This window comes from Ovis aries, chromosome 22 (genome assembly GCF_016772045.2).
Source record: "Ovis aries strain OAR_USU_Benz2616 breed Rambouillet chromosome 22, ARS-UI_Ramb_v3.0, whole genome shotgun sequence".
NCBI lineage: Eukaryota > Metazoa > Chordata > Mammalia > Artiodactyla > Bovidae > Ovis > Ovis aries.
The window spans coordinates 42,166,530-42,181,028 of NC_056075.1; the positions used below are offsets into that span (position 1 = coordinate 42,166,530).

Here is a 14,499-nt window from a genome sequence, read left to right on the forward strand (position 1 = left end):
CAGTAGTAGTGTTGGTCGCTCAGTTGTCTTCGACTCTTTGTGTCCCCGTGGACTGTATGTAGCCCACCAGGCTCCTCTGCCTATGGCATTCTCCAGGCAAGAATACCTCGGTGGGTTGCCATTTCCTTCTCCAGGGGATCTTCTCCACCCAGGCATCCAACCCAGGTCTCCCACATTGCAGGCAGATTCAACAGGCACTAACTGACCTACCCCAGTCATAAACCAGGAAGCTATGACAAACCTAGACAGCCTATTTAAAAGCAGAGACATCACTTTGCCAACAAAGGTCCGTCTGTAGAGACAAAGTACTGGTTTTTCCAGTATTCATGTCTGGATGTGAGGGTTGGACCATAAAGAAGGCTAAGTGCAGAAGAATTGATGCTTTTGAATTGTGGTGCTGGAGAAGATGCTTGAAAGGCCCTTGGACAGCAAGGAGATCCAACCAGTCCATCCTAAAGGAGATCAGTCCTGAATATTCACTGGAAGGACTGATACAGAAGTGGAAGCTCCAGTACTTTGGCCACCTGATGCGAAGAGCTGACTGATTGGAAAAGACTCTGGTGCTGGGAAAGACTGAAGTCAAAAGAGGGGGGTGGCAGAGGATGAGATCATTAGATAGCATCACCAACTCAATGAACATGAATCTGAGCAACCTTTGGAAGATAGTGGAGGAGTCAGGCGTGCTGCAGTCCATGAGGTCACAAACAGCTGGAGGCAGCTTAGTGACTGAACAATTCCTGGCACATCAAGACATAGGGTCTCCCTCTCTAGAGTGCAGGAGCTGGCTATGCAGAAAGGTGCCCATAGGAGAATGTCAGAGATCCTCTCTTGGGCAGAAGGTTCCAGAGAGATGGGGCTCAGCTCCACAGCTCAGGAGACTCTGCTTTCCCATCCCCAGGTGAGTCCCTGAGGCTGGGAAATGGCAGTCACAGATGTGAGGGTCGGGTGGAGCTCTCCTACAACGGCACCTGGGGCACCGTGTGTGACAACAGCTGGGACCTGACGGACGCCAGGGTCGTGTGCCAGCAGCTTGGCTGCGGCGAGGCCTTGTTGGCCCCGAAGCAGAGCTACTTTGGTGGAGGCACCGGCCACATCATCCTGGACAACGTACAGTGCACGGGGAATGAGGCCAAGGTGTGGCAGTGCCCCCACAGCGGCTGGTTCTCCCACAACTGCGGGCACCACGAGGATGCGGGCGTTGTCTGCTCAGGTGAGCCCCCGGGACACAGCACACCTTGGTGGAGGGGAGTCACCCCTGGAGCCTCTGGGAAGAGGGGTGACTTGGGAGTAATCGGAGCTGTGGGCTCCACGCCGTCTTTTTAAGTCAATTTGCTGAAGAGATTCTCTTGAATCATTGTGCTTGTAAAATGCTCAAGTGAAGTGAAAGTCACTCAGTCGTGTCTGACTCTTTGTGACCCCTTGGACTATATATTAGCCCATGGAATTCTCCGGGCCGGAATACTGGAGTAGGTAGTCTTTCCCTTCTTCAGGGGATCTTCCCAACCCAGGGATCAAACCCAGGTCTCCCACACTGCAGGCAGATTCTTTACCAGCTGAGCCACAAGGGAAGCCAGGAAATGCTCCAAGTCCCACCTTAAAGGCTGTGGTGAGGAGTTTTGCTTGGGGTCCAGTGGTTAAGTCTCCAAGCTTCCAGTGTAAGGGGTATGAGCTTGATCCCTAGTTAGGGAACTAAGATCCCACCTGCTGCATGGCAAAAAAATAAATAATCGTCATAGATCACTCATATTTTTTAAAGAAAGCTTCATTGGTTGCATAGAGGGTTATATTACTAGGGTTTTGGAAAAGACCCTGATGCTGGGAAAGAATGGAGGCAGGGGAAGAAGGGGACGACAGAAGATGAGATGGTTGGATGGCATCACTGACTCAATGGACATAAGTTTGAGCAAGCTCCGGGAGATGGTGAAGGACAGAGAAGCCTGGCAGGCTGCAGTCTACGGAGTCAAAGAGCTGGACGCAACCTGGCAACTGAACAACAGCAACGTGTCCAGTGAGTCAGTGATGCTATCTAACTGTCTCATCCTCTGACCCCCTCTCCTCCTTTCACCTGCAATCTTTCCCAGCATCAGGGTCTTTTCCAAGACCCTGATGGATTTAGTGCTACACTCCTAGCTGCCCAGAACAGAATGCATTTGATTTAAAAAAAAAAAAAAAAAAAACAGGCAAATAAAAAATTTAAAAAGCCTGATTTCCTTTGTGTGACTGTCTTAATCCATCTCTTATTCTCTCTTCTGTCTTGGAACAGACATTGATAGCAACCCCAAAGCAGGACCAACTTCCAAACATTTTAACCCATTGCCAGGTCCCTGGTATGAGTGAATCCTAGCTACTTTTTCATCCTGTAATTGGGACACCATCTGATTAAATTATTTCTTGTTAATTAACAAGAGCAAGGCAGTCCATCAGCATTGGCAAAATGGTGGGGCTTGGGGGCGAGGGGCATCAGAGGGTGAGAGGAGAGAGAGGTAGGAGGGAAGGAAAATTCAGATTCACCAGAAATGCAGTCCCTGGTCACTGGGATTTCCTGAATCGGTGTTTGCATGCAGTGGCGTGGAGTCACCATAGGGGTGGGGTTGATAACTGCCTGCATTGGTGATCATGCAATAGTTACGTGCAGAGCAAGGAAACAGAAACCCAGGGTCATCCCTCGACAAGTTGTATCAAGCTACACTTGTCTGCATACTTGTTGTCCAGACACCCAGCCTCTCGTAGCAAAGGCGTATCTCTGTCCGCTACCGCACGAGCAGTCACAGATCTGCACATGGATATTTTTGAATACTTTAAAGGAGTTTTCTGAATAAAAGTCCTTGCTTACAGTATCATTTTTTTCTCTGTATGTTCACAGGCTCGACTGATGACAGCTCCCCTACAGGTACTTCAGCTGTATTTAAAGTTTCTCGTGACTTGATGTCTGTTTTGTTTTCAGTTGTAGGATTTGAAGCAACCGAATGAATGCTCTTGCTTCCTTTTACATATGAGAAGCTCCAGCACAGAAAACCCTTTAGAAAAGCCACTTCCAAGCCAGTATTTCAGCCACAAAGTGGATGCTTTAAGTAACTGTGGTCTTGACTTCAGCTGGAGTTTGGACATAACACAACAAAGGGTCCCCTAACAAACACAGCTGTTCTGTGAGCACAAAGTCACATTGCATTGAACAGGGAGCCTTTGGCTTGCATCGTCTTTGCTCCCTTTTCATTAAAACACGTGCTCAGACCTGTCAGTGTATATGGGTTCATAAAGCCCTCTCAGCCTTATGTCCTGATCATTTCTCCTCACAAAAACAGTATAAATTTGGGACTTTCCTGGCGGTTCAGTGGTGAAGACTCCACGCCTCCAATCCGGGTTCAATACCTGGTCAGGGAGTTAAGATCCCACATACTGTACACATGGCAAAGAAAACACACACACACACACACACACACACACACAATAAGCTTGAGAGGACACAGGTAATGATCTTATCTAACAAAGAGCAACTTGGGAAACTCCAAGAGCCTCCAAAGCTATTTTTTAAAAATAGTTACAAGCAAAAGCAGCTCTGGAAGTTCTTATTCTGTTCCTATCCCCTCTTGATCCCTCTAAAAACACCAGCAGAGGTTGGTGCCTCCTTCAGATGGGGTTTCTTCACTGTTTCTTGCAGATGAAAATATCCATTGTGGCGGTTTGCTGACAAGTAATTCGGGCTCATTCTCCAGCCCTTGGTATCCGAAAAAATACCCCACAAATGTGGTGTGTGCCTGGGACATACAAGTGGATAGCAGGGCGCGTGTCAGACTTACCTTCGAAGTGATCAAGTGAGTAAATAGCTCCTGCTTATGCTCTCCTCTTTACTCGATTATACTGCCTGCTACCACCACCACCCACTCCCCACTCTCGCCAAAAAAGTCAGCTTTCATATTTAGTTCTCAAGAGTAAGCAAGGCCTTGGAGACCCATCCAGTAATACTGATCAAAAAAGCTTTTTAAATTTTATTTATTTGTTCTTTTTGGTGGTGCTGGATCTTCGTCGCTGTGTGGGCTTTCCTCCAGCTGCAGTGAGTGGGGGCTACTCTTCGTTGCAACATGCAGGCTTCTCACAGTGGAGGCTTCTTTTGCTGTGGAGCACAGGCTCTGGGGCACACGGGCTCAAGTAGTTCTGGTGCACGGGTTTAGTTGCCCCTCGGTTTGTGAGGTCTTCCCAGACCAGGGATCAAACTCGTGTCCCTTGCTTTGGCAGGTGGATTCCTAACTGCTAGACCACCAGGGAAGTCCCCAGATCAAAATTTAAACATGTGGATCTTTTAACCCAGCAATTCCAGTTCCAGGAAATTGATCCACAGATAAAATCTCATGTGCACTGAGAAAAATCTTGGTTGCATTCTTATAGTAGCACTAGGTCGGAAGCAGTTTTATTGCCCACCAGTAGGGGGTCAGTTAAATAGATTTTGGTACATCTATCTATTGCTGTCACACAGTTCAGTTCAGTCATGTCCGACTCTTTGCGACCCCATGGACTGCAGCACAACAGGCCTCCCTGTCCATTGTCGACTCCCAGAGTTTACCCAAACTCACGTCCATCTAGTTGATGATACCATCCAACCATTTCATCCTCTGTCATCCCCTTCTCTTCCTTCCTTCAGTCTTTCACAGCAACAGGGTCTTTTCCAGTGAATCAGTTCTTCACATCAGGTAGCGAAAGTACTGGAGCTTCAGCTTCATCCTCAGTCCTTCCAATGTATATTCAGGGTTGATTTCCTTTAGGATGGACTGGTTGGATCTCCTTGCAGTCCAAGGAACTCTCAAGAATCTTCTCCAATGCCGCAGTTCAAAAGCATCAATTCTTCAGTGCTCAGCTTTCTTTATGGTCCAACTCTCACATCTATTCATGACTAGTGGAAAAATCATAGCTTTGACTAGACAGACCTTTGTTGGCAAAGTAATGTCTCTGCTTTTTAATATGCTGTGTAGGTTGGTCATAGCTTTTCTTCCAAGGAGCAAGTGCCTTTTAATTTCATGGCTACAGTTACCATCTGCAGTGATTTTGGAGCCTAAGAAAATAAAGTCTGCCACTGTTTCCATTGTTTCCATATCTATTTGACATGAAGTGATGGGACTGGATTTTAAGCCAGCTTTTTTACTCTCCTCTTTCACTTTCATCAAGAGGCTCTTTAGTTCCTTTTTGCTTTCTGCCATAAAGGTGGTGTCATCTGCATGTCTGAGGTCACTGGTATTTCTCCCAGCAATCTTGATTGCTATTTCACACATAGGGTGTATTGCTATGGAATGATCTGTAAGATCATGGCCAGTAGCATAGGGACTGACATTATGCATAGACCATCTCTGGAAGGAAACAAATAGAAACTGTTCACTGGAGCTGCTTGTGGGAAGGGGACTAGTCAGAGCTGGAAGAAAAGTTGCTTTTAACCATGTGCCCACCATTACCACTTAAACTGTATTTTTTATGCTTGTAATGCATATTCAGAAAATACAATTGAATGAAAACTTCAAAAAATTAGAAGATTTTTAGAGTTGGGAAGATATGCACTGCTGGCACCAATGAGGTTATGGCTTCCTCCATCCTGTTTGAAGAGATGTAGGTTTCAGGCAGCTCTTCTAGAGCCCTTCCTAGAACAGTCTTGGTGGTGCCTCCTGGGGGAAAGTCTGTGGCTAGATCTGAATGCTGTCATGACTTCACAGATTGGAAAACTTTTACAACTGCCCATATGACTTCATTGAAATCTTCGATGGCCCACAAAGTGAACCTTTTTCGCTGGGGAGGTTCTGTTCTGGCACAACCCTGGTATTTACCTCCTCGGCAAATCGCCTGACCGTGGTCTTCCAAAGCGATGCCATTGTCAGCAATGTTGGCTTTTCTGCATCCTACGAGGCTCTTCTGCAAGATGAGAACAACACTGGTAGGTTCTCAGATTATCTTAGCCGCCGGCCCTGCTTGGCAATGACAGGAAGGGCGGATGACTGACTCTGTGATTGGGGAAAGGGGTCCCAAGTGCCTTAGTTTACCCTCCAGATCTGGCTAGAGAAAGTGGTTGAATGCCCAGTGCTTCCATGAAACCACATGTCCACATACATCTTCTGATGATAGAGCATGTGACCCCGGGTGAGAGGGTGCGTGGCTGATGTTGTCCCCGAGCCTTCGCACTCAGAATGCCTGCCTAGACGATGTGGGTCCTGACTAGGGCAACAGCAGCCAGGGTCCCCAAGCTTTGTGCTCCCCACATCACACAGGGAGCTTGGGGACCTCCTTTGGTCTCTGTGAGCAGGCAGTCCTGTCTGGGAAAGAGCTTTAAAAAGCATGTTGTTGCTTTGTTTCGTCACTAAGTTGTATCCAACTCTTTTGCAAACTCATAGACTGTAGCCTGCCAAGCTCCTTTGTCCATGGGATTTCTGTCAAAAGTACTGGAGTGGGTTGCCGTTTCCTCCTCCAGGGGATCTTCCCAACCCAGGGATCCAACCTGTGTGTCCTGCATAGCAGGCAGGTTTCTTTACCACTGAGCCACCTGGGAAGCCCTCAAAAAAGCATACACCACCCCAAATCACGTTGACCTGAATGATGAAACCCAAAGTACCTTTGTAGGCTCCTTAACCCACCTCAGTCCCATACTAGAATGAGAAGGGAGCCCCAGGAAGCTTGTCAGCTCAGAGGAGAGGCACAGAACCTCCTCACAGGCAGAGCAGTGACCCAGGTGTGTCTGTTTCCTAGACGCGGTGATCAGGCTGGTTGATGGCAGCCAGCCCTGCGAGGGCCGCGTGGAGCTGCACTTCAACGATACCTGGGGGACCGTGTGTGACGACAGCTGGGACCTGCAGGACGCCGAGGTGGTGTGCCGGCAGCTGAGCTGTGGCGGAGCAGTGTCAGCCCCTGGGAGGGCTAGATTCGGCCGAGGCCTGGGCCCCATTGCCCTAGATGATGTGAAATGCGTGGGGACTGAAGCCAGGCTGTGGCAGTGTCTGCATGGTGGCTGGTTCTCCCACAACTGTGGCCACCATGAGGATGCTGGCGTCATCTGCTCAGGTGGGCCTGATGCTGGGGCCTGGGGTGGGCGAAATGACATTCCTGCTGCATGAGTCTTCACCCAAGTGTACTTAGAGCCATGAGGAAGTCCTGGATGGTCCCTGTTTCCCAAGCTTCAGCCCTGCATGGTCCCCATCGTATGCACCCACTACCCATGGTTCTTGTTGTTGTAGTCACTAAGTCATGTCTGACTCTTTATGACCCCGTGGACTGTAGCACAACAGGCTTCTCTGTACTCCACTATCTCCTGGAGTTTGCTTAAATTCATATCCATTGAGTCGGTGATGTACCTAACCATCCTATCCTCTGCCACCCCCTTCTCCTTTTGCCTTCAATCTTTCCCAGCACTGGGGTCTTTTCTGCTGAGTCAGCTCTTTGGATCAGGTGGCCAAAGTGTTGGAGCTTCAACTTCAGCATCAGTCCTTCCAATGAATATTGGTGATTGATTTCCTTTCACATTGACTGGTTTGGTCTCCTTGTAGTCCAAGGGACTACAATAGTCTTCTCCAATTAAAAAGCATCAATTCCTTGGTGCTCGGCCTTCTTTATGGTCCAGCTCTCACCACATCCACACATAACTACTAAAAAAACAGAGCTTTGACTATACAGATCTTGGGAAAGTGATGTCTCTGTTTTTCAATACGCTGTCTAGGTTTGTCATAGCTTTTCTTCCGAGAGCAAGAGTCTCAATTTCATGGCTGCAGTTACAGTCTGCAGTGATTTTGGAACCCCAAAAAGAAAATCTGCCACTGTTTGCATTTTTTCCCCTTCTATTTGCCATAAGGTGATGGGCAGATGCCATGATCTTAGTTTTTTGAATGTTGAGTTTCAAACCAGCTTTTTCCCTCTCCTCTTCATCCCTATAAAGAGGCTCTTTAGTTCCTCTTCACTTTCTGCCATTAGAGTGGTATCATCTGCTATCTGAGGTTGTTGATATTTCTCCCAGCAATCTTGATTCCAGCTTGTGATTCATCCAGCCTGGCATTTCATGTCATATACCCACAGTCGAGTTTTCTTAATGCTTTCCTTTATATCAGCTCTATTCTTTTCACTCAAGTGAATTCACTTTGCAAGAAAAACTTATATTACCACCATATGGAGGGTCAGGATAACTTGCCATGAATAGAAAATGCATAAGAATAAATACAGCAGCAATAAAACAAAGTTAAAATGGTTAAAAATAAATAGTGAACTATCTAACCAATTCACAACCACCTACATCTGAAAATATCCTTAAGCGGAACAGAACTAAATGTAAGCTTTTATATTTTAATTCAATGAATGCATGACTCTGAAAATAGAAGTCGTAAAACCTCAGATTTTCTGGCCTCCCACCAGTGATGAGTGATGCCTTGGGAATGTCTCTTCGGTTCAGACCCTCACCCCCACCAGTATCACAGGTAACCAGGGATGCTCTGAAAGTCACAGAGCTGGAAGCCCAGCTCCTCACCCAGCATCCTTACTCCTCAGTTGTATCCCAGCTGAGCCTCTGCAGATAAATTCAGTACTTGGAGTCAAAAGCCCCCCTTTATCTCCACATCCTTCTGGCTTTGGCTGGCAAAAGGCAAACTGGTTCATCAGCTAGACTGGCAGCAACTGCTTGAGACAGGAGGAAAGAACAAGCAGAGGGTGAAAGGCCTGAAAGGTTCTGAGAGGAGGAGAGAAGTGAAGAGCAGAATCAGTGCTCTCAGCAAAGCAGGAGCTGTAGCATCAGAGGACAAGGCTGGGGACCTACAGGGCAGAAAGGTTTGGAGCAAGAGCCCTGGGTACCCAGGAGATGGTGGAGGGGGGTCGCAGAGGGGCCTGACCCAGCTCCACCACCCACTCTGGGGCTCGTCTGCTCCTTCCCAGTGCTGACCTTGCCAGTGTATGTCCTTGAGACAAACATGGTTCTGCCCTTTGCAGACTGACATTTAGTCTGGGAGGCAAGCCCACACCCAGGAAGAATTACAAAACCAAACCAACTGGCAAGATCGATGCTCCACACAAGCCAACCATCCCTGTGGCCTCTGCTACCCACCCACCCACCACCAAAATCCACAAAAATGATGCTGCAGTTTCTGGCAATGGGACAGAAATCAAGTAGGACATTTGGACGTGGTAGCCATGGCAACTCAGGGCCATTCTCAGATGCCCAGATGGGATGCAGTTTCTTCCCCAGACAAGACATACACCTTATTGCTGCAAACAAGCAAATCTACCCCCTTGGGTTTAAGAAGAATCAAGGGATGTAATCTGATTTACATGTCTCTTGATTTACATCTCTTGTAGCCTCCCTGCCTTACTCAACACCGTCAGCGGCTGTGGGCCACCCAACTTCAGGTACCTGCAGTTGTTCTGAACTAAGTGGCTATAACTTGCCTTGGCAAAGTCACCATGGGAGACAGGGTTGTGATTCAAGGACCAAATGACCTGGGTCTGTTGCTCTGGCTCCACCTTCACCAGCAGTGGGACCTTGAGCAAATCCCTGGACCTCTCCGTGCCTCGGTTTCCTCCTCTGGTTAAGGATGAGAAGGAAGATCATAGCATTGGTATCGTAAAGCCAGGCTGGGGTTCACTGGATCTCTCTATGTAGAGTAGGGGGGTGCTTGCTGTGTGGGGCTCACCAGTCAGACGTCAGCTATCTCCTTAACCCCACTTCCATCTCCCTGTCTTCTCACCCTCTCCCTTCCATCACCCTGCAGGGTGTTGCCTCTGAATATTGCCTTCTGCTTGACAGAACTGTACATGAAGGAGCCCAAATCACCACTCCTTAAGTCTTTCCCTGACTCTGATTGGCCCAGTCATTGTCACATTTGGAATTAGGTCAGCTCCTTTTCCATAGTCTTTAAGAATAAAATAAAATGTGCTGAGAAGAGTTAGAAAAAAAAAGAAGCGAACCCTAGCCTTTAATGAGCACTAGAGTAGGTTATACTGAAGAGAAGTGATCCCCAAAGGATGCTTGTTGACTTTAAAATATACCTACTGTTTGTTCATCTATCAACCCCCCTATTCCATGCTTTTATTTTCTTGAGCTTGTGTGAGCTGGCTTGTACCCTTCCAGACACACCAGTTGGTGTGTTCTCCCCACAGAGAAAGGACTTGGGAAGGGAATCAAGTTAGAAACTAGATAATCTACAAGCAAGGGAGCCCTGCCCCTCAAGCTTTGACTGAGAGTCAAATATGTTTGACACTTAAAGAGGCTGTTGTATAATTTTTTCTTTCATGTTCTTTCTGTCCTTAGCATCTTTTCCAGTGCCAACAGAGGTGCCCACATCAACAGGTAATCTTTCCCACTTTCTTCAACTGCCTTCCCTTTCACAGTTTTAGGTCAGAAAAGCTCCAGCATTACCGTGGGAGAAAATGTCCCTTCAGAAAGCACCTTCCTCCGCAGCCTCAGGCCATACACATGGCTACTGTTGAAGGAAGGGCTGATGAAGTCCAGGTTCACCTAGAAAATCTGCGATTGGAAAGGGAGAGGAAAGAGGCTGTGAGATGCAAGGATGGCTTGTGGGAACTGGAGTGGAAGCCAGCACCCAGAAAGGCTGGAATGGGGGTACCTGGCTGACCCCACATCTCCACCCAGTCCTGCTGTGAGCTCCCCTCAGCTGTGTTCTGAGCATATCCAGCCTCTACTCTTTTTTGTAACACCGCCCTTTGACTGTGGGGAACAGCCTGCGACGACTGCCCTTTATACTTCCTAGAGCATCACTGCACGTGGTGACACCCGATCCTGGGGATAATGTAGATGCAAATTATTGTTCTTGTCACTTGATCAGTGTGTACAAGGCTCTCAGAGAATCTCTCTCTCACACACACACACACACCAATTAGTGTGTGCCTGATAGCTTCTCATGAAAAATCCAACAAACCCTCTGAGTGCCATAAACCAAGACGTCACAGCAAGAAGGGGCAGCTATGTCAGGAGGCAGGGCTCTGGAGCAGCTGGCTAAGAAGCAAAACCATTTCTTAGCCAGCTGTAATGCTGAAAAAACACAAAGTAATACCCAGGGCGAACTTAAAATGAAGGTGGGGAGTAGATTTGTTATCATCCATGGTCAGTGCCCAATTTCCAAGAGATACTGACTCTTCCAGTGGCCTCTCTGGACAAGCCTTGATGGAAGTCATTGTTTGGATTGTCCACCAAGGTCTGGGCCTGCGGCTGGCTGATGGGTCAAGCCGGTGTGAGGGCCGAGTGGAAGTCTGCCATGCCAACACCTGGGGCACTGTGTGTGATGACAGCTGGTCCATCGAGGATGCCCACGTGGTCTGCAGGCAGCTTGGCTGTGGCCGGGCCATGTCTGCCCTCCCGGGGGCCAGATTCAGCCCCGGAGAAGGGAGCATTCTCTTGGACGATGTCAAATGCACGGGCAGTGAGTCCTCCCTGGCGCAGTGCCCTCACAGCGGCTGGTTCACCCACAACTGCGGGCACCATGAAGATGCTGGTGTCGTCTGCTCAGGTGAGCACAGGTGTCTTCTGGGCCAGGCACGGGGCTGCCCCGGCCAAGCCTGGAATTGGCACATTGAGTCTGGAATTCCTCCATGCCTTCAACCTTTCGCTGTACTCCAGATGGCAGATTTCTATTCTAACTCTGAAAAATATGCCAGCTGTTTAACACACGGGAGGACACCATCCAGCTTGAGTGTCTGCAAAGATTAATCAGTTGTAAAATAAAAAAAATTAATAGTACTTATTTCATAAAGCTGATGGGTGGATTAAGTGAAATATTCCATGTAGAATACATAGTCAAGCATATGACACATTGTCAATGTACAGAAAGAATCCCCCTGCCAATGCAAGAGATCTGGGTTAGATTCCTGGGTCCAGAAGATCCCCAGCAGGAGGAAATGGCAAGCCATTTCGGTATTCTTGCCTGAGAAATCTCATGGGGAGAGGAGCCTGGCGGGCTATAGTTCAGTTGGTCGCAAACAGTTGGACCTAACTTAGTGACTAAACACACGCACACACAAAAAAATGTGCAAAAACTTTAATTATTTTATTGTTGGCAGTGGTATTTTGGTTGCCAAGGCCAACTCTGTCAGAATCACTAACTCAGAGATTTTAGCCAAGTGAAACAGCCCACAGCTGGCTGTGAAAACCCAGAGGCGCAGCCCTGGATGCTTCAGGACAGTTGTTTACCAGGCCTGTTGAGCAGCATGCTAACTGAGACCGTGATCTTTGAACCACTCCACCACCCTGGCTTCTATTAATCCATCCTCCTGTTTCCTTCATCTCTGCAGATTCTGCAGCTGCTGGGAATCCAGGTACTCGTGCACTCACATCCATTTTACTTGCTGATTGGTGACTAGCCATCTGGTGCAGGATCCCCACGCTGGTCTTCCTTCCCAGTCTTAACTTTCCTTAACCATGATGCTCTGAGCTCCTGACCTTTCCACTCTCCCAGAATGTGAAGCTGCCCCCAGTCCCGTGGGGGCCCTGCTTTATACCCAGAGGAGAGGCTGTCCTGGGTGTTAGCATGCTGATACATCATTGCTTCTGCATGTGAGAGCTGCATTTCGGTGAGATTCTGAGACACTAGTTCTTGACCCAGAATGGTGGCTCATGCTGCAGAGGCTGTGGGGGCCAGAGACAGGAAGGTCTGGGGGCAGGTGGGCCTGGGAAGAAGTGGCTCCTCCCCTGGGAGCACCCCTACCTGGGGCCCGGGATGCTGCCCCTGAATTCTGTGGCACTAACAAGACGCCCCCATCCTAGGGGGCCGTATCTGCATGATCCCAAAGTGAAAGTGAAAGTCGCTCAGTCATGTCTGACTCTTTGCAACCCCATGAACTATATAGAGTCCATGAAATTCTCCAGGCCAGAATACTGGAGTGGGTAGCCTTTCCCTTCTCCAGGAGATCTTCCCAACCCAGGGATCGAACCCAGGTCTCCTGCATTGTAGGCTGATTCTTTACCAACTGAGGCACCAGGAAAGCCCAACAATACTGGAGTAGGTAGCCTATCCTTTCTCCAGAGGATCTTCGTGATCCAGGAATTGCACTGGGGTCTCCTGCATTGCAGGCAGATTCTTTACCAACTGAGCTATCAGGGATGCCTATCAGGGACAGCATCATTCTTATCTCTGCTGTTTCCTTATTCCTAACCAGAATGATGTGTACACATTTATGAGCTATCATATTTTAAATAGCAACTATTTGATGAGAGATTAGAAGGGATGGTTTAAAAGCAAACTCATGTGTGTGATTAGGATGGTACCTGAGAAAAACATGGGCTTCCCTGGTGGCTCAGACAATAAAGAATCTTCCTGCAATTCAGGAGACCTGGGTTTGATCCCTGTGTCAGGAAGGTCCCCTGGAGAAGGGAATGGCTACCCACTCCAGTAGTCTTGCGGGAGAATCCCACGGACAGAGGAGCGTGGCACATTGTGTTGGCCACAACTGAGCGACTAACTCATTTCACTTAGAAAAATATGAAATTTCACTGTGCTTGTTTGAAATGTCCTCATGGTGACCTATTTTCTTTTTTATCTCTATAGTTACTTCAACTCCTGGGGAAGAGTCACATGTTTACCAACTAATAGGTACTGTTTCCATTCTTATATTTTGTATGTTTTTCTAAGACTGGGGTCCTGCCGTTAGTGGCCAATAGAAATGTAGCCAACATTATTTTCATAGTCCTGTATGGAGTGAAATCTGCTCATTAAAGGAAGGTGGGTGTTCCTCATGTAGGGACCTTTTCAGGGAGAACAAATAACCCACCTACCCTCAGTCAAGGAAAGGCCTTATTAAGGCCCTGACCCACACAGAGCTCTGGTGGGTCCTTCTCAAAGAGGGAGCCCACCAACCAGCCCCAGACTCTGGGACTCAGAATCTGAGGATCGACTTCACCTGCTTTTAATTCAGGGCTCAGTGTCACTTGACCAAATCCTTTACCTTCTTGCACAATGACACCATCTCTTCTGCTGCTTATTCTCCTGACCTCTGACTTCCTCCATCATTCTCCAATGAATATAGTTTTCAAATTCAAGAAAAGTGAAAATAATTTTGTCCTGAAAATTTCATAATATACTTTGAGAAATCAGGGCTAGAAAAGCAAAGTCTGAATCCTAAGCCTTCAGCTGAACTGTGTTTAGTTTTGAGAGAAACAACATGAGAAATGACACCCCAGAGAGGATGAAGGCTGGTTATTTTTCTTTCTTTATAATTTATTTACTTGGCCATATCATGCCTTACCTGTGGTGTGTGGGATCTAATTCCTAGACCAGGGATTGAACCCTGATCCCCTGCATAGGGAGCATGGAGTCTTGGCCCCTGGACCACCAGGGAAATTCCCAGAAAGTTATTTTTAGGTGTGTGTGTGTCTCCTTCAAGGCGGTTTCCTGATGGCTCAGTGGTAAAGAATCTGCCTGAAGTGCAGGAGACTCAGGAGATGCAAATTCCACCCTGGGGCGAGAAGATCCCCTGGAGAAGGAACTGGCAACCCGCTCCAGTGTTCTTACCTGGGAAGTCCATGGACAGAGGAGCCTGGTGGGC

At 47.9% G+C, this 14,499-nt stretch overlaps 1 protein-coding gene across 1 annotated transcript in view; it reads left to right on the forward strand.

Moving 5' to 3' along the window:
• The window catches only part of LOC101102109 (deleted in malignant brain tumors 1 protein), a 75,183-nt gene that overhangs the window by 37,970 nt on the left and 22,714 nt on the right, over positions 1-14,499 (forward strand). The window contains 4 exon segments of the mRNA XM_042238611.1: positions 501-519; positions 904-1,210; positions 6,718-7,029; positions 11,157-11,468. Coding sequence (XP_042094545.1) covers positions 501-519; positions 904-1,210; positions 6,718-7,029; positions 11,157-11,468 — 950 coding nt within the window.